This window comes from Chionomys nivalis, chromosome 3, assembly GCF_950005125.1.
Source record: "Chionomys nivalis chromosome 3, mChiNiv1.1, whole genome shotgun sequence".
Classification (NCBI taxonomy): Eukaryota; Metazoa; Chordata; class Mammalia; order Rodentia; family Cricetidae; genus Chionomys; species Chionomys nivalis.
Window position 1 is genome coordinate 77,651,397 of NC_080088.1, and position 26,424 is coordinate 77,677,820.

At 44.2% G+C, this 26,424-nt stretch overlaps 2 protein-coding genes across 2 annotated transcripts in view; both read right to left on the reverse strand.

Moving 5' to 3' along the window:
- Pkp2 (plakophilin 2) overlaps nt 1-25,993 on the reverse strand; it is a 61,673-nt gene extending 35,680 nt beyond the window's left edge. The window contains exons 1-5 of the mRNA XM_057764382.1: nt 25,003-25,993; nt 12,145-12,257; nt 11,216-11,787; nt 7,362-7,497; nt 1,296-1,503 (exon numbers count right to left, since the gene is read on the reverse strand). Coding sequence (XP_057620365.1) covers nt 1,296-1,503; nt 7,362-7,497; nt 11,216-11,787; nt 12,145-12,257; nt 25,003-25,225 — 1,252 coding nt within the window. The 5' untranslated portion in view covers nt 25,226-25,993. The remainder of the gene's footprint in view (nt 1-1,295; nt 1,504-7,361; nt 7,498-11,215; nt 11,788-12,144; nt 12,258-25,002) is intronic.
- On the reverse strand, nt 13,137-15,350 carry LOC130871130 (60 kDa heat shock protein, mitochondrial-like). Its single transcript, XM_057764383.1, has one exon. It carries the CDS (start codon nt 15,301-15,303, stop codon nt 13,582-13,584), a length of 1,722 nt encoding a protein of 573 aa, XP_057620366.1. The 5' UTR covers nt 15,304-15,350; the 3' UTR covers nt 13,137-13,581.
- Nucleotides 25,994-26,424: the final 431 nt, after the last annotated feature.

Sequence of the window (26,424 nt, forward strand, 5' to 3'; positions counted from 1 at the left end):
GCCACTTTGCCAAGAATAATTGTCATTCTCCTTCAAAACACCACTAAGGCCCTTACATCCCTTTAAAGGTCCACAATGAGACAGCCTCCTCCCAAGAGTCTTCTCTGACTATGAAGAGAATATGCTTGATTTTCCTACGGTTCATTGTTGCCTGAAGAAATGCTGTGTCCCGAAAGGAAAGTTTGGTCTTTTAGCACACAAAGTCTCTGCTCTATTTGAGTAGATGGAAAAACTAAACAGTTCCCCAGTTCCAGGCACAGTGCCCAACATTGAAGGTGTGCTCTGAATGTGTGCTGAACAAAAACATCACTGCTAAGTTCTGCAGGTATTTTCATGGAGGTGAAGGATGTGAGAGGCATCCTGTAGGGGACACACTGCATGTCAACAGCAGGGCAGCTTGGTGCCACCCTTCACACAGTCTATACTGTTAACATATCAAAGTAAGGGCTAGGTATCCCTAGCTCAGCACGGACAAGGGCCCAGCAGAGTTTTATATATATGAATGTAATATTTTAAGTAGGATATATTGGTAAAATTTTATAGAAAAAAAATGAAGAGATTTGTCTAGCCACAAACTTGTCAAGCATGAACAGGTTCAAGCCCTGACAGTAAGAAAAAAAAAAGGATTTGCTAGAACACTGGTCACTATTATTATTAATCCTTAAAACCTTTTGATAACTTCATTCTTTGAGCCGCAGTATCTTTGACAGAATAACTGAGGTTTAATCCCTCATAATAGCTCAAAATCTACAATCTTCCAGGTGATAATTGCATTTCAAAACCTCTTGAGTTATAAAGGTTGCAGTAAGCAGAGTCCAAATAAGAGGAAGATGGGAAAAATGGCGCTTTGCATTTTGAGCAATTAGAACAGTGAACATTTCTGTACCTCTCCATGGCACTCCTCTCACAGATCCAGAAAGCGGACTGTTGCATAAACACTGGGTGGACATGCTTCTCATTTTCCTTTAGAGAGTTTGAGATCCCATCCCCACTCATTCTCAAACCAGAGCTGCTGAGGAGTGAAGTTGAGTAGAATTTCCACACAGTCAATCTCGTCAACCGCTTTAAAAACATTTAGTCATAGGTGTACAGAGTTTCTAATGAAAATATTAAGCAAAAACTTCATAATGTTTTTCCTTCAGAAGAAAGGAGCTCTGGTTCTGGATATAGGCCACAGTAGCGTGGATCAATGACCCTATTTATCATGTGCTCTGGGAAACTTAAGAAAAACACATGACAGAAAGCACCTGGCTGGGCACTGCCTTGCTGGGCTCTTATTGGCTAGCAGGAAATACCTGTTATTTGCTTTTTTGTCTCCAAGTCTCTGGTTTGCTTCAGCACCTGGAGTAGGCGAGGTACTCCATTCAGCTCAGCTACCTCCAACTTGTTGTCATTGTCTTCAAAAACCAAGTTCCTCAAGGCCCCACACACAGCCCGCTGAACATCTTCATTCTGAACCTTGAGCAGCTGCAGCAGCTTAGGGATGCCTCGCAGCTGATTAACCTAGGAATGAATAAATGGATATATTCCTCTTAGGAATTTCGACATTCAATATCTTAGGAACAGATGTTTGCTGATTCTAATTCTTATTAGTCAACAACTACATGTAGCCCGATATGAGACTTGTATTGTACCTGTCCGATAGGGTAATCTGCCAGTGAGCTTAAAGGAGAATGGTTAGGTAACAAAGGATGGGAAAGGGCTAAGTACAGACAAAAGAATTTGTTACTGAAGACTGGAAAGCAATAAACACAGGATAACCTCAGATCTGGAGACGAGGAGAGTTGGATGAAAGAATGCAAAATTTCACAAATTACATGAGTACATTTTCCAGAATAAAGTTTTATACTTAATGAAAATGAATAGGAATTACCATCAAAGGTAGGAAAAATGCTTTTATTACAGCAATATTAGCAGCCTTGAAACCTACCTCCAAACCTAAGTTCCCATCAGCTGCTCTGAGAACTTAAAAGAATGACATAAGCTACGTGAGAATTTTAAGTAAAAAATTTATACCTTTTAATGTGCTATTTAAAAACATTTCTTCTATCTATACATGCAAGGAGGAACATGCTGGCTACAAAGAAGAAAGCCACAACTAGGAAGGGAAGAGCAAAACAGACCACACAGCTGAGTATGCTAGTGCACACCTTAGTGCACTACAGCATGTACCTGGAACACATGTGCCTCACTCACTAGTGCACACCTTAGTCCACTACAGCATGTACCCAGAACACATGTGCCTCACTAGTGCACACCTTAGTCCACTACAGCATGTACCCAGAACACGTGTGCCTCACTAGTGCACACCTTAGTGCACTACAGCATGTACCTGGAACACGTGTGCTTCACTAGTGCACACCTTAGTCCACTACGCATGTACCCGAAACACGTGTGCCTCACTAGTGCACACCTTAGTCTACTACAGCATGTACCCGGAACACGTGTGCTTCACTAGTGGAAGCAAAAGACTAGCAAGCTACAAAATGAGACCCAGTCTCAAAACAAAACAAAACCAAGAACAACAAAGATAAAATGGAAATAAATGAATTAGATTCATAGATCATGGCAGATGAAAAAAGCTGCACAGTGAACAATGACCACGGGAGCAGTGATTTGGTATTTTAGGCTTGCAAACACCGTAAGAGGAATCCAAAGGCAGACGCGTCATCTGGACGGCGGCTTGTGGTCCGACAGAGTCCTCATCACTGCCTCCGTTTACATCTGACTGTTAAATGTTCAAGTTGGCCACGGAGTTTAGTGCGGATCATGCTCATTTGCATCATCCCAATGTAGATGCTCCTAGGAAGCCAGCTTTTATGACTGACCCTGGGTTTTGCTATCATATGAGGCACACAGGTACCTGAACGGCCAGTTCTCCCACAACAATCCACACCAAGATGTCATTGTCATTCTTAGCATCTTTGTCTCGAACACAAGGGCACTCGAGTATAAAGCAAACATCACTAAAGTTTTAATCACACATAGATAGTGGAAGAGTTCAATACCCCACTCTCGCCAATACACATGTCATTCAGACAAAACCTAAACAGAAATGCTGGAACTAGCTGACTTTATAAACCAAATGGACCTAATAGATATTTACAGAACAGTTCACCCAAACATAAAAGAATATACCTTCTCAGCACTTCATGAAACTTTCTCCAAAACTGACCACATACAAATAGAAAAAAAAAAGAAAGAAAAAAAATGAAATAACACCCTGCATCAAATCTGACCAGCACAGATTTAAGCTGGATATCAACAACAACAGAAAGAATACAAACTCATTAAAACTGAACACCTCAATACTGAAAGAAAAATGGGTCAAGGTAGAAATTAAGAAAGAAATTAGAAACATTTTAAGAATTGAATGAAAATGCATATAAAACATATCCAAACTTATGGAACAAAATGAAAGCAGTTCTAATCTAAGAGGAAAGTTCATAGCACTAAGTGCCTACATAAAAAAAAAAAATGGAGAGTTCTCATATTAGTAAGCAAAACTCTAGAAATAACAGACAAAAGGAGTGGAAGGCAAGAAATAAACTCAGGAGGACTGAAATCAATAAAATAGGAACAAACAAAATACAAAGGATCAATGAAACAAAGGGCTGTTTTTTTTGAGAAAATCAATTAAGACTGACAAACCCTTAGTCAAACTAACTAAAAGGCAGAGAGAGAAGATCCAAGTTAACAAAGTTGGAGACAAAGAGCAGGACATTAACAACAGACAGGGAGGAAACCAGAGATCCAAGGACATACGTTAAAGACCTGTGCTCCTAATAGAAAAATCAAATAGAAATGGACAGTTTCCTGATTTATATCACTTACCAAAGTTACAGTAATATCAGATAAGCAATTTTAACAGTTCTATATCTCCCAGTGAAATAAAGCAGTAATAAAAAGTTTTCCAACCAAAACAAACAAACAAACCAAACAAACCCAGGGCCAGATGGTTTTAGTAAAGAATTCTACCAAACTTTCAAGGAAGAATTAAAGCCAATACTTCTCTAATTAGTCTACAAAATATAAAGAATATCCAAAGAATTCTACAAAACTCTACAGAATGGACATTGCCCAATTCATTTTATGAGTCCACAGTTACTCTGATTACTCAACCACATAAAGACTCAAAAAAAAAGAAAGATAATTACATAGCAATTTCCCTTATGAATACAGGCGCAAAAAAATCTCAGTAAAATACTTGCAAACCGAATCTAAGAACACATCAAAAAGATCATAAATTGATAAATGTAACCCACGATATAAACAAACAAAGGAAAAAAACAAATGACCATCTCATTAGGTGCAAAAAAGGCATAAGAAAAAAATGAAACACTCCTTCATGATGAAAGTCCTGGATAGATTAGGGATACAAGGGCCATATCTAAACATAATAAAGGCAATTTATAATAAGCCCATAGTTATCATCAATGTAAGTAGTGAGAAACTTGAAGAATTTCCACTAAAAGCAGGAACAAAACAAGTTTGTGCACTCTCTCCATACCTGGTCAGTATAGTACTTGAAGTTCTAGTTTTATTGCTAGAGCCATAAAAGAACTGAAGGAGATCAAGGTGATATAAAGTAGAAAGGAAGAAATTAACGTATTTTATTTTCAGATAATGATAGTATACAGAAGTAGCCCTAAAAATTCCACTGGGAAACTCCTACAGCTGATAAACACTTTGGGCAAAGTAGCTGGATACAAAATTAACACACAAAATTCAGTAGCTCTCCTCCCATATAATAACAAACATGATGAGAAAGAACTCAGGAAACACCTTCCATAATAACCTTAAAAATATAAATATCTTGAGGGTAACTCTAGCCAAGCAAGAGAAAAGTCTTGTATGATAAATATTTTAAGACACTGAAGAAAGAAATTGAAAAAGACTTCAGAAAATGGAAAGATCTCCCATGCTCATGGACCAGTAGACTTTATATAGTAAAAATGGTCACGCTACCAAAAGCAATGTACAGATTCATTGAAATCCCCCTCAAAATTCCAAAGCATTTTTTTCATAGAACTTAAAAAGACAATTTTCAGCTTCATATGGAAACACAAAAAGGCCAGGTTGGCTAAAATGATTCTGAAAAATGAAAGAACTGCTAGAATTATCACATGCCCAATCTCAAATTTTACTGCAGAGTTACAGTGATAAAAACAGCATGATACTGGCAAAGAAACAGACATGTTGATGAACTCAATTGTACTGAAGACCCAGAAATAAGTCCACATACCTATGGACACCTGATGTTTAATAAAGAAGTCATAGATACACCCTGGGAAAAAAGACACCATCTTCAAAAACTGGTGCTGGTCAAACTGGATGGCTGCACACAGAAGACTCCAAATAGATCAATACTTATCACCCTGCACAAAATTCAACTCCAAATGGATCAAAGATCTCAACTTAAGACCACATACACTGAATTGGATAGAAGAGAAATTGAAGAATAGTCTTGAACGCACGGCACAGGAAAAGACTTTCTGCACAGAACACCATCAGCACAGGTACTAAGCACAACAATTAACAAATAGGAACTCATGACACACAGAAAAGCTCTGTAAAGCAATGGACACTATCATTTGAACAAATGAAAGGCTACCAAATGGGAATAGATTCGTACTACATATATATTGCAATGAGTCTTTCTCTGTCCTGCCAGCCAGCTCCCAAATATATATTAATATCACTTATATGTGGGTGTTGGCTGTTAATTCTTCAATAAGCAGGCTGTAATTCCTATAACCACAAAGGTTAGGTTAGATTAAGGAACTAGGGGTCAGGATGGATGTCCCTAGGTAGGAAATAGAATAGATATGGATGGATGGGTGCGGGCGGGTACTGGAACAGGAGGATCAAATAGGATAGGGAGGGGAGAGGGGGGAAGAGAATATGGAGAGGGAAAGCTAAAACTAAGTGCCATTTTAGGGGTCGTATGAAAACCTAACAAGTAGAAGCTTCCTAAAATATATACACAAAGTCATCCTAATTGAAATTGCCAAATAACAGGGAGACAGAGCTCCAACTGGACGTCTCTCATCACCACATGAAGTTTCCAGTGCCAAGAGTGGGTTACATCTCATTGTATTTGTCTTAGCAAGGCTTACTATTGCTGTGATGAAGCCCCACAAACAAAAGCAAGTTGGGGAAGAAAGGGCTTATTTCACCCACAGTTCCATATAACAGTTCACAATCAAAGGTGGGGAGGGCAAGAACTCAAACAGGACAGGAACTGGAGGCAGGAGCTGATTCAGAGGCCAAGGAGGGGTGCTGCTTACTGGCTTGCTTACTATAGTTTGCTCAGCCTGCTTTCCTATAGAACCCAGGACTATGGTACCACCCACAGAGGGCTGGGCCCACTGCCATCAATCACTAATTAAGAAAGTGTGTTCCTTCAGCAGAACAGTAGTTTTTAATTTTCCCCTAGGTCCCTGGCCTATCTAGTGTCAGGTTCTTGGCCTGAAATCCAATCAGGTCTTGGTTGGTTACCCCTACAAGCTTTGGCCCACTATCATGCCAGCATATATTGTAGATCGCAGGCTTTGTGGCTGGACTGGTTTACCTTTCTCTACAGGCTTGCCTACAACCTGATCCTATGAAGGCATTTTCTCAACTGAGGTCCCCTCCTCTCAATGACTTTAGCTGTGTCAACTGACATAAAACTATTCAGCACAGCGTTCCTGGCCAAAGGGATCCCGCGAGAATGCTCTAACAACCCAGGCTACGGAAATGCATATTTACTGCTCTCTACAAATTGACATTGAGGCCCTATCGCTGAGGACAACACCTACACAACTCACTAAACATGGGGAAGTCAGGGTACCTACCTAGAACCTTCACCCCTACTGAGTAGGCTTTATGATACTGGGAGGTACCATGCACACTACCAGAGAGAAAGGTAAACCAGTCCAGCCACAAACCCTGCGATCTACAATATATGCTGGCATGATAGTGGGCCAAAGCTTGTAGGGGTAACCAGCCAAGACCTGACTGGATTTAAGGCCAAGAACCTGAGACTAGATAGGCCAGGGACCTAGGGGAAAATAAAAAAACTACTGTTCTGCTAAAGGAACACAGCAATAAAATTGAGTCCTAATGACATTCTACTATACTCATAGATCAGTACAGCTTAAGATCGCCCTAAATTCCCTATGTCGGCAAGAATGAGCTTGGTTTCTGATCTTCCTGTCTTCACCCCGAGTGCTAGGATTGAAGTGTGCGCCAGCACTCCTGACTTGTACAGTGTTGAGCTGCGTGTGCATTAGACGCACAGTATCGGCTTTGGAGTGCAGGGTCAACACATCACTGACGGCTTGCTGGATTTGACACGGGGCGTAGAGGATACTCACTCTTTTCCGGGCTTCAGACTTTTGGAAGCTCTCATGCTGTATAAACGTAGCTGCGGCAGAAATCCTGGGCAGTGGTACGCGGTCTGCGTCAAGCATATTCACAGCTCTCTCCAAGGTCATCTCCACGTCTGCATTCCTAAACAAAGAGCCGCAGACTCGGTGAGAAAGCTAACCATGCCCTCTTGAGTGTCCAGAAGGGACTTAACTAGAATCAGGAACAGCTGCAACATCTGCACTCTAACTTCTCCTTCGCCTAAGAAATGTCAGCACCGGAAAGCAGAGGGTATCAGGAACTAGTGGCGGAATTTCTCTCCTTAGACTGGTCTCTGTGATGTTGTAGAGGAGAGAGACAAAGAGATGCAACTCTCTAAGATAAATAGGATGATAGTTATACAAAAAATGTCCTGGTCCCCTTCTCTCCACCACGGTAACGGAGTTATCTGGGGCTTGATGGGCAATCTCTCCTTTATTAATGGCAGATGAGGTGACGTCATGTCATTGGGTAGAGAGAGGCTCCTTTAGAGAAGACATGACTTCTGAAACAGCAACCCCGACTGACTCACAGAGCAACACTTTGCTCTCCTTTTAATTCCTGCTGTGAAGGCGACTGGGAGGACAGGCTAAGAGGGACATGGCCACATCTAATTCATTCCAAGTAAAACAAACACCAAAGACATCCTGTGAGGTTGTTTTCTAACATCTGCTAGTTTATAAGTTCAGTGCAGAGGTGAGGCAGTGACTACTGTGAGCAGTGTGGGGCAGGTCACACACAAGGTGACCACAGTGAGCAGTGTCCCTGTGTGGTGGGGGTGTGCAGAGGTGAGGCAGTGACCACAGTGAGCAGTGTCCCTGTGTGGTGGGGGTGTGCAGAGGTGAGGCAGTGACCACAGTGAGCAGTGTCCCTGTGTGGTGGGGGTGTGCAGAGGTGAGGCAGTGACCATGGTGAGCAGTGTCCCTGTGTGGTGGGGGTGTGCAGAGGTGAGGCAGTGACCACAGTGAGCAGTGTCCCTGTGTGGTGGGGGTGTGCAGAAGTGAGGCAGTGACCATGGTGAGCAGTGTGGGGCAGGTCATGAGGTGTCCACTGTGAGTGGTGTCTGTGTAGAGGTGAGTGTGCAGAGGTGAAGCAATGTAATATATTTTTATACACAGAAGTTCAGAATATGTCACCTCAAAGTATAAAGTTTTGGCTGCTGTTTATGTCTAGCTGAGAGGCATATCATGAGTATAAAGGTATTTAAAGAAAAGCAGAACACTGCTGGCCTCTATATTGAGAATTATATAATGACCTCATATTTGAAAATATACTTCAGGAGACAATTATAATCAGTTTAAGAAAAGGGGGAGGGCAGGCCAGAGCTAGGGTTCAGCCTGTCATGCACACAGTCCTGTGTTCAATCCCCATTACCAGTGTGGTAGCACAAACCCATAATCCCCAGTACTTGGGAGGCAGAGGCTGAAGGAGCAGAAGTTCCAGGCCAGTTGGGCTACCAAATGACACTTCTGGAGGCCCACAGAATGTGACTTGATAGATGACCCCGGTAGGGAGTTAGGTGGGAGATCAGAAAGAACAGCTGTTCCCTGGCTCCTGTCTTCTAAACCAGGAACTCAAAAAGTGAGCCTTTCAGCTTCAGTTACGGCTCTCGGTGTCATTCGGCTGAGGTGAGAGCTTGACGATAGCATGCTTCCATGGCTTCCATGGCAACACACAGATAGAAAATAACAAACACAGCAGGAAGAACATAAACGCTACTGGTCAGACTAAGAGTCACTTTAGAAAGTACCCGCTCATTTTCTGCATGTGGAATGTCCAACTTACATTCCTGCCACGCAGTTTGCCCCAGTCTGGCTCTCCTGACATTGCATACGGTTACATCTCTGAAGCCATCAAGCTGCTGTGTTCTCAAAAGAAGGGGAAAATCACCCGACTGCCCAAGGTGTGGCAAGAACACTGCTGTGAAACATGACTCATTCCTATTAGAGCAAAGGTCAGAGACGGACACTTCCGAGAGCACAGCAATAGTCTAAGCTGAAGCAATAAAGCAAGCCTTCAACCGGGAAGTGTAATAGGAAGAAGGAGGTGGGAAGGAGATGGGGAGGCGTGAATCCTCAGCAGCCCTAACTGCTGTCTGTCTGTGTGGCGTGCTCAACGGAAATAAAAGTAGGGACAAGGAAGATGGCAAACAATCTGGTTGTCATTACATAACAAAAGAACAACTAATTATTTGTCATAAATTATTAATTAAAATAGGAGATAGAAGTATAAATAAGAACAGCAAACTCTTTGAAGTTCAGAATATGTCACCTCATTGTGAGCATTTTCGGTTACTATGTCAGGCTGAAGGGCATTTGGAAACAGTAGGTAAGAAAGGAGTCTTGGACCTTCCTGTTCCACTTAAATCAGGCCACAGAACTTCCCAGAAGAAAGACACTATAGCACAGGAGACTAGGGGCCAGGCTGAAACGGCCACACAGAGGATTGAAATGACACCTGTCTTCTGCTGGCCTTCTGAGACAGCTCCTGGTCTCTGTTCCTCGGCTCACTACCTACCCAAAGCCTCTTCCTCTTGCTATGCACAGTTTGTCTTGGGTTAAAAAGGTACAAGACACAGGGTCCTTTGGGACCTACTTCCTTTCTACAGACTTTTCCTTCATATGTTAAAGATGAGGACATATGATTTCCTATTGTTAAAATAATAATTAGAATAAACAAGATGTGGAGGATAGTCAGTGTGACCTGTTCTCTGCTCTCAAACTTGGCTGGTGATCTGCTGGAGATCCACTCTCTCCCTAGTCTCCCTTACCTGGTCCCAGGGTGCACTGCTCTGCATTCTGGGAATCCTTTGGCACAGAGCTGTTGCTTACAGTACACCCTGCTCATTTCTCTGCCCCTCTCCTGAACACTCATCCAAGCCATTTGTTTTTTCTCTCTATGGGCTTTACAGCAGTGCAGCGTGCATGGGAAGTGTCTAAGATTCACTTGTTGAATTATTCAATTTTAAGAAGTATAGAAATCCTATTTTTAGAAAATTCCACAGAGTTTTTTCACTTGGTGATTTTTATAAAACCTTTCTCACTAGTCTGTCGTGGAAGGTGGTGAATGCCTCCTCTAGCCCCAGACTGCCTAGCTGCACCAGTGCACTACCCACCTGACTGGCACACTTTCATTCTTCTGGGAAGACAAACCCATAGTTTACTGTGCATCCAAGTGTGGATTTCCAGCTGTTTCTAGGTAGTCCAGAGGATGCCCCACATATGTCCATATTCAAAATACTTGGTGGGCATAAAAAGGTAGAGCCTGGAAAGGGACTGGCCAGGGTGAAATGTGGAACAATGGAGTAAGGGTGGAAGACCCGTGTGCAGATGTGGGCGAGTGTCTCTGGGCTCAGCCAGGAGCTCTGGATGGAGCAGGAGTGTACCAGAGTGGAGGACTGTGCCATCGTTGGCTTCCCAGTCAGAGGGATGCCTTCTTCTCCTTCCCAGAGGAAGCAAAACTTCCCTTCAGAAATCAGAGTTACCTCCCAGTCTCTAGAACTTGAGAATCTCAGGAAGTAATTATCCTTTGAAATATAATTAAATATTCTACTAAACTACACTGTCCATTAAGACAATTTCCTGACACAACCATGGCTAGTGATTGTAGAATTTAGCCACAAAGATCCAGATAGCAAAATTAGTTATTACATCTCACTCTTCTTTCGTGACACGTTTTTACAGTGTCTGCTGTGGACCTGCCTTGCTCTCAGGGTGCTGAGAACAGAAGGATGAACTGGACGTTAGCAAAAAGCTGAAGGCTGGGGTTACCAAGTTAATGCATAAACACAATGTAAAATGTGAGGCACGTTCAGGAGGCTCACCCGAGCTGGACATCAGTGAAGGTGCTCCTTTCCCGGTGCGCATCCCCGCTGCCCACAGCTGCCTGGCCCGCAGTAGGCAGCAACCTCCCTGAGTCCTGCAGGGTGCTGCGGACTGAGCTTCGGGGCCAGGAAGAGCGGGCGGCTCTGCTTTGTGCGCCCAGAGGCCGAGCCTGGGTCACGTGCACGGTCTCTTCCAGCAGGCTGCCTGCGCTGTGGCTGGTGCCTGGTGGATGGGGAGGCATCGTGGGGTTGAGTGGACCATTGTCGAAGACAGCATCGCTGAACGACCCGCTCACGGGTGGCCTGCGGACGGTGCCCGCCTGGCGAAGGCTCAGGATCTCTGAGCGTGCATAGCGTGGCAGGGTAAGGCGCCCACCCGGCACCTGGCCCTGGCTCCGCCAGGCAAACTGGTATTCACTATGGGCATAGCGAGTCCTTTCCGGGCTGCTATTTGGGGAAATCTCAAGTCTCCTCAGAGGTTGCCTCCAGGATCTCTCCTCCACTGACTTCTGGGAACTATATTGTGCTGTCCCTCTCCCCCAGCGACTTCCGTAAGTGGCACTCATTCCAGACTGTAAGAGAGAAATAAAATTTAAGTGAAGTGTAATAACCGACCTTGAAATTACAATTTAACAAGTTGATTTCCTTGAATAAGATGGAAGTCAGTCCCTTTGAACAGTAAGTGAGTTCCTTTGGGTTGTCTTGAGCCATATTTATTTGTACTTAGGATTTAATATTATCTAAACCTTTAAACTTTAAAGTCCCAGTTTTCCATAATGTTCACATAACTTTTCTCAAAATCTGGGAAATAAGATGGACCACTTTAGAAGATAACCCTTCCCGACCAAAACAAACAAACAAACAAACCCCACAAAGTCTGAAATGGTGTTCCTGACAATCTAATCAGTTACGTCCTCTGGTGTCCCCACCTTTAGCATGTCATAGTCCCTGGTGACAGGTGATCGCCTTCCAACAAAGTCATTCTCAACCAAGTGCAGTTTGTAGACATACTCAGGGACACTGCTGGTTCGGTGAAGATTCCCTGAAATTAAGACGATATGAAGATAATTTAGAATATAAATGTACCAATCGACAATTATTGAATGCATGACAAGCATCTAAGTTTATATCAGGTGTTTCTAAATGCTGGTTGAAAGTTGTCATTTGGAAATGACAAATGATCAAAGGTTATCAAAACATTTGTTGGGTGTTTCCAAGTGCCAGGAAGTGCAAGCTTGCAATGCTGAAGTCCTGATCTCTCTTTCTGAGTAGGGACAGCCGAAATGAAATCAAGCAAACTATAAAAGCCAACCAAATAAACAAAAACCCCATACCAAACAAGAAAACCATGGAAAGTCCAAACTAGTATAGATCAGAGAGTTTCATGAAAATGCAACACTGTTGCAATGCGTACAATTTCTGTGAATCACTGTTTGGCTCAGATACTCAGCTCAGTACTAGAAAGCTGGGTTTCAAAGGCCAGTGGTCGTTCTGCTCCCAGAGTAGGAGCTCAGGAATTCTTTGCTGCTCTGAAGGCACAGGCAATGAATACATTCAAGCGCTACTAGATAAGGGAGCCTGTGTAAACAGGCGGTGGGGTCAGTGTAGTCAAAGAGAACAACACGTACCAACCAGTCTAAGGCCAGGTTAAGGTGTTGGCAAGGTAGTCAAGTCTCTTCTACAAAGACTGTGCCTGTGGAGTCAGGACACTAGCCAAGTAGCCCACAGACACTTCAGGAGAAGCCAGGCTCTGTGCTCAGCGATGCGTGTCTTCCTCATCTCTGAGGAATGTGGGGTGAAGACAGTACTGTGTCCCTCTTCTGTCTCTTAAGCCTTTTCTTGGTAACTGTTTTGTAATCTCTCAAAGAAAAAAAAAGACTTCTAAAATCTTAGCAATGTCCTTTTCTCTTTTTTTTTTAACTTTAAACAAAATTTTATTACACAAAGGTTGTCACATAATTGGATACTTCTCTACTCTGTACAGTTATCTCGCTCCACAGAAAGGCTGCCTCTGACCTCTCGTCTGGAGGCACAAGCGCCACAGTCCTGACCGTAGCGGACGGACCAGCAGGCCTGCCTCAGTGACTCAAGTTGAAAGCAGGACACTGGTATATGGCTCTTGCACCCAGTATCAGGAATGTACAAATGTCTTTATTCAAAAATACAAAATAAATTATCTGTAGGCATGGACAATGACAGCAGTAAACCATTATGTATTGTCAATGGGAACCAGTAACTGATGGTTATAGTGATCAGCCAGCCTTCTCTTCATTTTCTTCAGGAGCTTCTCTGAAGGTATCGGTGAGGAACCTGCCTTGAGCTTCCTGTCACAGTTCATTGGTAAGGGCAAAGCGCTATTCTAGGAATTAGAACATGCCACCTCCCATTTCCCCTCCCATTCCCCCCATTGCGCCCATTCCAGGGTCCTTCTCTTCTTTAGGAATTTCGGTCACTACAGCTTCTGCTGTCGTTAGCAAGGAGGCCACCCCAGCAGCATCCAGTAAAGCAGTTCTTACGACCTTTGTTGGATCAATGATTCCCTTCTCCACCATGTTCACAAATTCCCCGAGCATGGCATCATACCCAACTTCTGAGGAACTCTGCAGAATCTTCTCGACTATCAAAGACCCTTCAACACCCGCTTTCTTAGCAATGGTCATGGCGGGAATTTTGAGTGCTCTTTTAATAATGTCTATACCTATTTTCTGATCCTCATTAGAAGGCTTTAGGGAATCCAAGGCTGGGATGCAGCGGAGCAGAGCGCAGCCCCCGCCTAGCACGATGCCTTCTTCCACAGCTGCTCGTGTGGCATTGAGTGCGTCTGTAACTCTGTCTTTCTTCTCATTCACCTCTACATCGCTTGTTCCTCCAACCTTCAGTACAGCTACTCCATCTGAGAGCTTTGCGAGACGCTCGTTCAGCTTCTCCTTTTCGTATTCACTAGTGGTGATGTCGAGCTGCTCAGTGATCTCCTGGATGCGTTTCTCAATTTGAGCCTTGTCACCTTTTCCTTTCAAAAGCATGGCGTCATCCTTAGTGACAATGACCTCTCCAACTTTTCCTAAGTCGTGAGCTTGAACATCTTCAAGGTTTAGATTCAACCCCTCTTCTCCAAATACCGCACCACCAGTAGCAATAGCCATGTCTTTAAGCTGGTTCTTCCTGTTGTCCCCAAACCCTGGCGCTTTGACTGCCACAACCTGAAGACCCACTTTCAGCCTGTTCAAGACCAGTGTGCTTAGAGCTTCTCCATCAACGTCCTCAGCAATGATGACCAAGGGCTTCCGATGAGCATTGGCGATTTCCAGAGCGGGCACGATGGACTGCACACTAGAAATCTTCTTTTCACTCAAAAGAACATAGGCGTCTTGGAATTCACATTTCTGACCTTTCGATGTGTTAATAAAATACGGGGAAATATATCCTCTGTCAAACTTCATGCCTTCAATAATTTCTAACTCATCATTCAGGGTTTTCCCATCCTTCACTGTGATGACACCCTTCCTTCCCACCTTCTTCATCGCATCCGAAATGATGTTTCCAATATCTTTGTCTCCATTTGCAGAAATTGTAGCAACCTGAGCAATTTCTTCAGGGGTTGTCACGGGTTTAGATTGTTTTTTCAGTTCAGCAATTACAGCATCAACAGCCAACATCACACCTCTCCGGATTTCTACTGGGTTGGCCCCTTTGCTGATCTTCTCAAAGCCCTCCTTGGCAATAGAACGTGCCAGAACGGTAGCTGTGGTAGTGCCATCCCCGGCCTCTTCATTTGTGTTATTGGCAACATCTTGAACAAGTTTAGCTCCGATATTTTTGTATTTGTCCTTTAAATCAATTGACTTTGCCACAGTGACCCCATCTTTCGTTACTTTGGGACTTCCCCAACTCTGCTCAATAATCACCGTTCTTCCCTTTGGCCCCATGGTAACAGCTACAGCATCGGCTAAAAGGTCTACACCTTGAAGCATTAAGGCTCGAGCATCCGCACCAAATTTCACATCTTTGGCATAGGCCCGAGTGAGATGAGGAGCCAGTGCCCGGGACACTGGTCTCATCTGGCGAAGGACTGTGGGTAGTCGAAGCATTTCTGCGGGGCGGCGGCGGGAGGGCACGAGGCGAAGCAGGCTGTCGGCGGCGAGTGAGGGACCGAGCCTCCTTTTCTATTTTTTATTTTTGTCACACAGCACTCTTTTACGTGAAGAAGGACACTCAACTGTCCTGAGACTTTGGAGCCTCCAGGGAGCTGCTGAGGACAACAGAACACAGCAGTCCCTTTTATGTGACAGAAATGATCACCGCACTGCCTAACAACGTGTTCAAATGTTACACTTTCAAGAGACTAATAATACAGTCACAGGTTACTCGGAGGAGAACGAAGCCAAACAGTGTGAATCCATTTGAATTACACACTTGCGTCTATTTCCTGATGCCAAGCATTTCACCTAGTTCCTGAGGGGAGACATCTGCAGACTTGTAAGTATCGTTTTGAAGACACTGAAGTATTGGTTAGCCAGAAATCCTGATTCTAGGAAGCCTGCATTTTCCATGAGGCCTGGCAAGGGTCATGCAGCAAGACAGGACAAAGTGACCAACTTCTTGCTCAGGGATTCACTTGAAGCCTCTTGCCAGTGAAGGAGCAAGGACTCCAGCACAACCAGCACTTGTAAAAAGCCTCTCTTGAAACGTCACTAGCAGGGAAAGGATGTGGATTAAACCTCTCGGGCAGTCCTGCTGGCTTCTGGCTTTATCTTATCAGATCACAGTCTATCCAGGGAATCTCTGAGCCAGCCACTCACGTCAGTTATAAAAGGAGAAAAGGGTGGGGTGGAGTGGGTAAAAGGTTTCTCAGCAACTTTCTGAGATAATAACTTCAGAGAGCCACAACAGATGGCTAGAGCTACACAGCCATGACTGTCCCTTGAGGAGCCTGACCTGTGCTTGGGTGTGGCTCGCTTCCTATCTCTATGCTCTTAGGCGGCTGTTACATCCGAGCACCTCGTTTTCTCTCTTAGCCCTAATTCCCAGGCCAGGATTGAAACCTTTTCTTTTTTAAATAAAATCTCTAACTTTACTTCATATCTGATATGCATGAATTTCTTTTTTTGGGTTTCAAGCCACAAACATTAGTTTGCCTTGTATCAAGGTCCCTAACCCATTCTCAGGCTGCCGAGGGAGACCGTGTGGAGAGGTGTCTCCTTCCCCTTACTGATGACACAGAGGCTCCTTAAGTTTTAGCTTCTAGAATCTGGACTGACAATGAAGGAAAAAAAAAATTCTTCAAGTTAGGAGAGGCTTAAGGACTCAACTCTCAAGGGCCTGGTCTATCCTTACAATTATCCTCAACTCTGCACTCCTGCCTTTCCCCTCATTCCCTGGTCCAGTCCACACTACAGACTACCAGGAGACAGGGCCTGCTGACCCAGGGTCAGAGACCAGCAGTACAGACGCAGGGTAACACCAAGGCTTTGAGCCTTAAGGGTCTGGGGGAGATACAATAGAGAAAGCCTATATTCCTCCTATATCCAAAGAAACAGAAACTTCCTATAGAGGCCGTGATGGCCAAATAATTTTTAATTAGCTAATGGAGAAGAAATCAGATGTCTATTGATATGATGAGACAGACACCATGACCAAAACAGCTTATGAAAAAAGGCATTTAATTGGAGGCTTGCTTACAGATTCAGACAATGAGCCCATGATCATCATGGTGGGAAGCATGGAGGCAGGCAGGCAGGCTCTGGAGCAGTAGTTGAGAGCTCTCATCTTAACTGTAAGATGGAGGCAGAAAGGGGGGAAGACTGGCCAGGTGTGGGATATTGAAAACCTCAAAGTCCACCCCCAGCGGCACATCTCCTCCAGTAGGCTACACCTCCCTACCCTTCCCCCAAACACTTCAAACAAGTAGGGCATTCAAATATTAACTTAAGGGGGCCATTCTCATTCAAACAATCACACCAGATTTACTGTTTTGTTTTGTTTACAAAGAACTTAGAGCTGGGTACGGCAGAACATGCACCCTGCTACTCAGGAGGCCGAGGTAGAAAAACATTTGAAGTAATGACTTTAAGATAGGCAGAACAATATATGAGACTCTGCCTCAAAACACCACCCAAATATGTGACAAAACTACAGCAAATTAATTTTATCTTCAAGCAAAGAACTAAGAACAACAAATAAATTAGTGATTTGTTACCCAATGTCATCGCCATTTCTATCTGCCACCCCTACCATCTGAAGTCGTTTTCTCTGGTGCTTTTTGGAACTACAGCTGGGAGGATTCATTTGGGGTCTTAGCTGTCTATCATAGCTGCATTTTTCTTTAGACTCCACATAGAGATGGTATGACATGGGCATGATGGCATGTGTCTGCAGGGTAAACTGGGAGGATTATTTGAGTTAAGAATTTATAGCTCATTCTGGCTCATCCAGAAAATCTCACTTCAAAAGAAAAAAAAAAAAGAATCAGTGTTGAGATATCAGTCTGAAGATGGAAGGCCTTCAATGAACTGCCTGAATTCTCTTAGGAATTGGGCATGGTGGCTCATACAGTAATCACAGTACTTGGAGGTAGAGGCAAAGGTAGAGGCAAAGAGGCAGAGCTGTGAGTTTGAGGCCAGTCTGTCTACACAGAGTGAGTTCATGGTCAGCTAGCACAAAAGACTGAAAACAAAAACACACAAGCAATTCTTTTTTTATTGCAGAGCTGGCTACATCCCTGTGGCAATGTAGCCACTGTCCCAACAATTCCAGACAAGCAGGATGTGGAACAAGGGTGTCTCTTCCAGTTCAGGGGTTAGAGCCTAGCTTGTGCAAAATGGCAAGAGTCCACTGAAACCTTCAGGTCCAAAAACAAACAATTAGAATTCCTCAGTATGATTTAAATAAGGAATCCCAAGCCATTATACCTCTTAGCTTTTCATTGGCTAGGGCCAACAGCTTCTTTCCCTACTGAGCCTAACTGCTCTTCCTTCTTAAAATATTCCTTAGATGACAAATGCATTTCTGCAGAAAATTTGCATTTTTATGTTTATCCTTTGCTGAAATCTATGATTCACAATTATCAAATTCTTTAACTAGCACTCAAAATATCCATCTCCTCTATGCGGTAGAAGAGAGGACTGGGGAAGGCCACAGACAAAGCGACACAACTGGACTGAGTTACCCAGGCAAAGAGAAAGGGGAGGAGGGGACTGGGAAGGGGAGGAGTAAAAAGATAACTGTGTGTGTGTTTGGTGAGGGGTGGGGTGGTGGTGACAGGAATGAAGGGTGAGAAGTTACAGGCCTCACATCTGAGAACTTGGAATGCCACGCAGAATACAGATTCTTCTCCCGGAGATAGCAGTGCGACCCAAGGTATTTAAGAAACAACCGACACTTGGTAGCCGCCTGGGAAATAGTGAGGCCAGATTTGAGCAGCCAGGGGTCCTTATCTCAAAGTGGACTTTTCCTTCTTGACATAAAGAATCGTATCTCATACTGCACTTCTAACAGGCCCGCAGCAGCCCGTGACAAGTTAAATGCTCATGAGTTATTCCGCTCAGACATCCAAAATAGCCTACCTACACAGACGAGGTCAGCACGCACTCCTGCAGGCTGACATCTGTCCCATGCTTCACCACAGTGAAGCCAAAACCATGAGGTCAGTGGTCACACGTGTCCTCGTCCTAGGTGGACAGCAGGTGCCCACCGCCATTCCTCTTCCATTTCTGGGTGTGTGGTGCAGATGGGAAGCTGCTCTCTACAAAAACATACAGAGCTCGTGCTGAGTGATCAGGAATCTGATATCCTGTTGAGGTTGATTCTATATTTGGGTAATAGATATTTATTCTTTTCTTATTTGTATGACTTGTACATTCACCTGTGGTCTTTTGGTTCTCTATGATGAAATCATTTTACCTATCAAGAAAAATATTTATTAGTTTCTATCCTTCTATTTAAAAACTGGTAACCTGGGGGTTGGAGAGATGGCTCAGCAGTTAAGAGCATTGGTTGCTCTTCCAGAGGAGCTGGGTTAAATTCCCAGCATCCACATGGCAGCTTACAATTGTCTGTAAGTCAAGTTCCAGGGATCCGACACCCTCACACTGACATACATGCAGACAAGCACCAAAGCACATAAAAATAAATAAATCTTTTAAAAAGTTTTTAAAAAATCTTAGGAAAAAAAAAAAGGCAATCTGGGGCTGAAGAGATGGCTCAGATGGCTGGCCTTTCTGAGGACCCAAGTTTGGTTATCAGCACCCACATGGTAGTTCACTACTTTAACTTCAGTCTCAGAGAACCTGACGGCCCCTTCTGGCCTCCATGGGCACTGCACCCATCCATATGGTGCAGATTTTCATGCAGGCAAAACATCCATACATATTAAAAAAAAAAAAAAAACTTTAAAAAAAAATCTTACAGGAGTCAGTCCACAGCTCCATATAATGCACACATGCGAGATTCAGGACTCAAGAAAGTGATCAGTAAGCTTCTAGGGTGCAATGCATCTTCTTTGAAATTCTGAGAATAATAAAATTATAGAATTTGGTTATAATTACTCAGGCCAACTAACATTATTATACTTAAAGGTATGGCAGTAAGTATGTGCATTCCTTTGATAGTAATGGTGACCTGTGTTTTTAAACATGTAGATGTTTCTAAACATTTCTATTAAGGCTTACATGCTAAGCTGCCAATCAGATCTTTAAACACTTAAATTTGTAATTTCCAGTCCCATACCCAATGTATAAAATGCATAAAGTAGATTTAAAGGCATACAGTAGATTTATGTTCCTATTATAATAGACTGCTTAATCTTAATTTAGTCAGTTAAAGGGAAGAGGTTACTCAGATACAAAGATTAAAAAGTCTCTGAATTTGTGGTCTATATCCAATCTTGCTGATGCTATTTAGTTTTTCCTTCCCAAGAAGGAACATGGGACATGTGTAAATACATTTGGATACACACACAAAGTAGAGTTCTGCATTTATCTCAGAATTAAATAATTTGGCTATTTTCAAGATCATCTGAGCTGGAACCAAACTCTCTCACTGTAGGTCACATTAGTCAAGTCTGGGCTTTGAGTCCCATTATTTGTGGTGGCGCATGCCTTTAATCCCAGCACTCGGGAGGCAGAGGTAGGCGGATCTCTGTGAGTTCGAGACCAGCCTGGTCTACAAGAGCTAGTTCTACGACAGGCTCCAAAACCACAGAGAAACCCTGTCTCAAAAAACCAAAAAAAAAAAGTTCCCTATCAATATTAATGTTGAACCACCTGAAGATAAAATAAGCCTTATTTTAATATGTGAGAAAAAGTTTTAAAGTTGATATCTAGGGTAGTTTGAATAGGAATTGCCCTCGTAGACTTTTAGGTTTGAGTGCCTGGCCCATAGGGAATGGCACTATTAGGAGGTGTGGCCTTGTTGTAGGAAGTGTGCGACTGTGGAGGTGTTCTTTGAGGTCTCATCGCTTTCAAGCTACACCCTGTGTGGCACAGTTGCTTCTGCTCCTGAGGATCAAGGTGTAGAACTCTTAGCTCCTTCTCCAGCACCATGCCTGCCTACACGCTTCCATGCCCCGCAAGACGATAATGAACTAAACCTCTGGAACTGTCAACAGGTCCCATTAAATGTTTTTCCTTATGAGTTGCCGCAGTCATGGTGTCTGTTCACAGCAATAGAAACCCTAACTAAGATGATATCCAAAATGAAACTGTAAGAGGAGTCAACGAGTCACCAAGAGCTAAAATACTCAGTTAATTGGCCTTCGGTTCCCATGACTACAGCGCAGCTGGCCCAGGCTGATTATGACTGCAGCAAATGCTTTCCTTTAAGGTGATTCCTGCTCTAAAGAGCAGTGCGTTGTTATAATCAGACTCTGTCCATTCTTACAGTTCCACCCGTTCTAAAGCATTTTTTCCAATTTCCAGCTCAGCATTTTACCTACAAAAGGATATGTTCTTCCCATTCTAAGGGTGAATCATTCTTTCTGACCACCATGCTGTTGGTATTCTGTTTTATTTAACAGAATATAAAAAGTTTGTAAAAACAAACAAACAAACAAAAAACCTAAAAAATACGGAAACCCTTACATAAAAACGTTTTCCTGTACCAAATCTGCTAGGAGTGAATAAAAAAGTGTCCCATGGGCTCTATGAGGCTAACATGGACTCACTACAGGCTGGGGTGTGAATGACGCTCAGGAGAGCAGGACCACAGCCCTGCCAGGGCTTTTCCCCATTCCTGCGTCCTTCTACCTAGTAACTGACTAATCCTCTCTCTCGATGAGTCATTCATGCAATGCCCTTTAAGCAAAGGATTCTTACAGTGTAACACTTTCTGCTATTTCATCTTCAGACAGTTTACCATTGATTTTACATTAAAATTGAATTTTGACTCCAGTTTAAAAAATCATTAAGAGCTTTTATTTCCCTCTGTGAAAGGGCAAGTCTATTATTGGTAACTATCTACGACAGCTATGAAATAATTTCTCTTTGTGACAGCTCCCACTAACTGCCTTTGTTTTAGGAACATGGTTTTATGCTATATAGCCCAGGTTTGCGCTGAACTCACAGAAATCCTCCTGCCTCAACTTCCTGACTGCTGTGATCACAAGCATGAGTCCCCACACTTAGCTTTTGCTAACTGCACTGTTCGACATCCAGAATGAATTTGTCTTTCTCTCTCCAGAACCCACACTAATCGCCAGTAATGAAAGTAGCTACACCAGGAAATCATAGAAGTAGACACGATGGGGGACATTTTTATGGTGGATTTTCAAAGATGAATCGGAATACTGTTCACTGTGTGTTATAAGCATTACACACCACAATTTAAAATGAAAGTGTCTTTCTATTTAGGCACTCGAGAGAGAATAGCAATGTAATAAGTAAGATAGTATTTTACAGTATAATACATTTCTCTTTGCCAATCTTAAATGTTTCTATTTTGACTTTTTAAAATTTGATACAATATATGGCTATTTTATAATGCAGCCACCTACCTTTGAACCTGGCCCCACCTAGGCTGATAAAACTGACTTCTAAATATTCAGGAGTTTGAAATTATGCCAAAAGTCGGTGAGTGGTTCACAGTGGAAAAACAGCCGCTTGTAAGAAAGAGACGGAAGCTTAAAGAGCCTTACAAGGTATTAACTAAAATCTGCTACGTTTATCTCATCTCTTTCGCCAGACTATCTGCTGCCTCATCCTTCCTGGTATGTCAACAATCCAGAATTCTCCTGAGCACTGGAGCTAAGAGCAGTAGCATTGGGGTCACTTTTCCCAGATCAGCCCTGTTCAGCCATGGCTTGTGTTTCAGCATAGAGACAGGATGCAAACAGAAGGAAACTATAAAAACAGTGCAGCTACCCAGAGTCCCACACCCTTCCAAAGTGCTGTCATTAAACACGAGAATGCCCTCATGCTGCTGCTCCGCAGCACATGGATGCTGGCTCCTTGAAGCCGACTTCTTCTCAAAGCAGGGGTCCCTTACCCGCGCCTCTAAGCTGCTTTTCTGTGTAGGCTGCCAAAGAGCTGCCCTTGTAATCAAAAATAGTTCAAGGGCTTTATTCCTTAGTTGGAAGAGCCACTCACTGGAGCAGAGGCACCAAAGCTGTGCCTTTTGCTCTACCATATCAACTCCATGAAATATTTGTGCTCCTCTATTCTAGAGTGGCACATCTCCAACTACCTCCCATACACACTCGTAATGAATTTTTGAGACTCAAAAAATCCCAGTTTCGGTGTAGGATATCACAATTCCTCTGAAGAGATTTGCAAAATTATCTTCAACTTGGAGAAGTTAACGCCCTTGCTAGTCCCTGGGTGTGCTTATTGCTTTTGATTCAGGGCTGCATTCCTATGTGTGTTTAACTCAGCACCTGAACAATGCCTTGCTAAAATAAACACATTCAGTGGCATGGGCTGAATTCACCAAACTGCTCCTGTATGGTTTGGAGAGAGCAGTTTGTGGTGCCTGGACCAAACATCCTACAACTGTTGATGGACACACACCTCACACTTGACATGAATCGCCGTATCTATCTCATCTACCTCTCAATGCCATCTAAGGAAATAAGGAAACGGAATACATGAGCTTGTAGACAAGAGTCTGCCATGATAGGTGCTTAGCAAACTCCGCTCCTGCTGCCTTCGGCTCCACATGGACCCCGCCATTTTTGACTAGTTGATGCCTGCTTGCTCTTCTGGGCTAGCTACTCTAGGACAAGAACAGAACTTTAATATGCACTGTGTTCCCTGAACAGAGGAGGCTGCTTTGGTCCAGTCTAGCATTGGGCATGAGGGCATTCAGACTACAGTATGCAATAATACGCCTAGCCAAATACTGGCCTCACTATCCTAAAATCTTTAGCCAGACTCCTAACCCTAAATTTTGGGTCTTCTCCCCAGGGACTAAAGCAGTTCTTTCTTAGGTGACCCTTCCCATCCTCTCAGAACTTGTTCAGTTTTATTTAGAGGAAAATGGGAAGGAGTCACAAAGAAGCGTGGGATCTGAATAATCTCATTTTATGTTAGTAAGCAAAACAATGCCATAACCAAGGATCAGTTTAAAACTCCAGGTTTTGGTGTTTAAATACCAGCTCTGCCACTTTCTATCTGGAATCTGAGTGTTATTTATTTGCTTAGTTTCCTTATCTCCAAACTTGGATTAAAAAAAAAAAAAAAAAAAAGAACCCCAGGTAGTTCTTGCCTGTAATCCTAACATGGGAGGCAAAGTCAGGAAGTTTGAGATTGCATCTCAAAATAATAATAATAGAAAGGAAAAAACAAAACTAAAAAAATAGTTTATTTTAAAAAGATAATATAAAATGCAAACCACATAGCCTAATTAGGGGCATTACAGGCACTCAGTTACATGAACTTACAATCATTAAACACCTCTTTACTTTTCAAGTATGCAAACATCAACCGCCTTAACCTTTAGACAAACTGAAGAGTACAGCCTCCCAGACTCTGCTGTTTGAAATCCACTGGCTGGCGCGTGAGTATTATTACTCTTAATAGGAAGCATATTTGCTAGAGCTTGTGATGATCTTTCTGATCAACCGCACTTCTGTCAACTAATCTGTGCACTAGAGTTTGATTTTTTTTTTCGGTGAGAGCAGTCCTGTACCCACGCGCCTACGCATCTGTTGGTGCCCGTGCTGGTATGTGGGTGTGAGGTGGGCAGGCGCGGCTGCCTTTAGCCCGGCCAAAGTCTCCTTCCTCCTTCATATCCTCTGGCAGGGAATTGGGGTTGTTCCCAAGCCCAAAGTCGACTTTCCCAATTTGTTCACGTCCCAGACCAAGCGCGGCAGATATTAAGTGGAGCGCTCTCAAGTACCTAGGTGAGGTAGCCCTGCCTCAATTTAGGGGATGTAGCAGCCGCAGGGCTTTCAAGGTTTCTTTCTAAAAGTATTTATAAAGAGTCGTGAACTCTAAAACACCTAAATAAAAGCCAAAGGGAGCTGTCTTACAGAAGAACAATCGCGCACACCAAAAGTCTGCATACAATTTCCAAGTGCTTTCGGAACCCGGGGGCACGGACCCGGATCGGGCGGCGAAGGGGGACACGGACTGAATTCAGTAACAGTCAACGGGGTGATTAACACACGAATACGGTAGACCCCGAACCGCGGGGAAGGAGAAAGAGCGTTTGTTTCCGCGGAGACGAGCGGCCGGCCAGGAGGCGCGGCGGGTCCTGAAAGGGACGGGGATCAACAGGTAGGTGGGCGAGCGAAGGGACACGGAGCGCGTCGCCGGGAGCCGCGGGGCGCGCGTCGCGGGTGGGGCTCGACTCACCGCTGACCACCGAGCTCCTGCCCCGGCGGGCCAGGGTCTGCTGCACCTGCTCCTGGATCCGCTGGCTCCGGGCCGCCGTGTCGCCGCGGCCGCTGCTGCCCACCAGCCTCAGCCTGGCCTCAGAGGGCAGGGCCAGGCTGGAGCTGTCCAGGTGTCCCAGGATCTGCTGGCCCAGCACCGTCCGGATGTAGCCACACTCGGCCAGGGAGCCCGGGACCGCCATCACGTCGGCGAGGTGACCGGCGAGCGACTGCCAGGACCTGCGGCCGCCAGAGCCCCAGAGGCGTGGGGGGGACCCGCCGCAAGCCCCGCCCCGCCCCGCCCTGCCCCGGACCCGCAGGGGACAGGGGCGTGGCTCCGGCAAAGCAGGCGCACTCAGCCCGGGGCGAGCACGTCCTCCGAGGTCCCACGTACTCAGCGCCCGGCTCGCGAAGGATTGTGGGAGGAGCTGCCCTCGGGACAGGTGCAGCTGGGAACCTCGCCTCGTGGCGCGAGTAGCACGTCCAGTTAATTAGGCCCAGTCACTCTGTTCCAAATGCTCACTGACGATGAAAGGTGTATGAAAGAAAAGTCGTCAAAAAGTCTTTTTTTATCCTTAGTGCAACTCCAGTACGACGCGCTTTTTCGCACAGATGGAGTCCCAGAAACATATGTTCTTCCTCAGTGAAAGCCTCGGCTCGCTCTTGCAAATACACAAATTGTACCCAGTGCGCTCTTGTCCACCCACTTCCTTTTTAAGGAACATGCCCACACAGAGAAGCTCCAATAAGAGGCTCAGCGAGGAGATGACTTTTAATATGCTTTTTAATAGCCCTTCTAACGTTGAGTAAGTGCTCTTTATGACAGGCTCTTTGTAGGGGAACCCAGGGAAGAGGCCTCTGACAGTAAATCTTCCACAACTTGAGTTTATCATGCTATTAATTATGCTTCAAATGCAGTTGAGGAGTGAGAACTTAAGAGCTACGCGCAACAGAAGGGTCCTTGACCTTAAAGTTGTTAACAACCGACGCCACTCCTCCTATACTGGTACTTAGGCTTGGGAGAGGAAAAGAGCACCATCGGTGTTCGACACTGAGCGAGGTCTTCCCTTTGGTTGCTTGGGTTTGTATCTTTGTTGGACCGCTAGAGAACACAGTCGCTCTCCTCCCCTTGCATTCAGGTACAGGTATGCGGCTTCCTGTTTTACATCAAGGGAGTGAAGAGGGAATCCACAGGCCTCATGGTCGAAGGTCATGCACAAGGGACAGAGGAAATGGGAGTTATGAGGACAGCGGATCTTGGAAACAATCAGGCCAGTCTTCAGGTAAACAACTCCTGTAAAGCTCGGCTTGCCCACCCAGGTGCAAATGTGCAATGTGATGCTGAGATTTTATCGAAAGCAAAGAAGTCAAGAATGAGTTTGGAGATTATAAAGGTTAAATT

What these genes read in the sequence shown, in the direction of transcription:
- LOC130871130 (XM_057764383.1), bottom strand. Translation starts at nt 15,303, where the DNA reads ATGCTTCGACTACCCACAGTCCTTCGCCAGATGAGACCAGTGTCCCGG.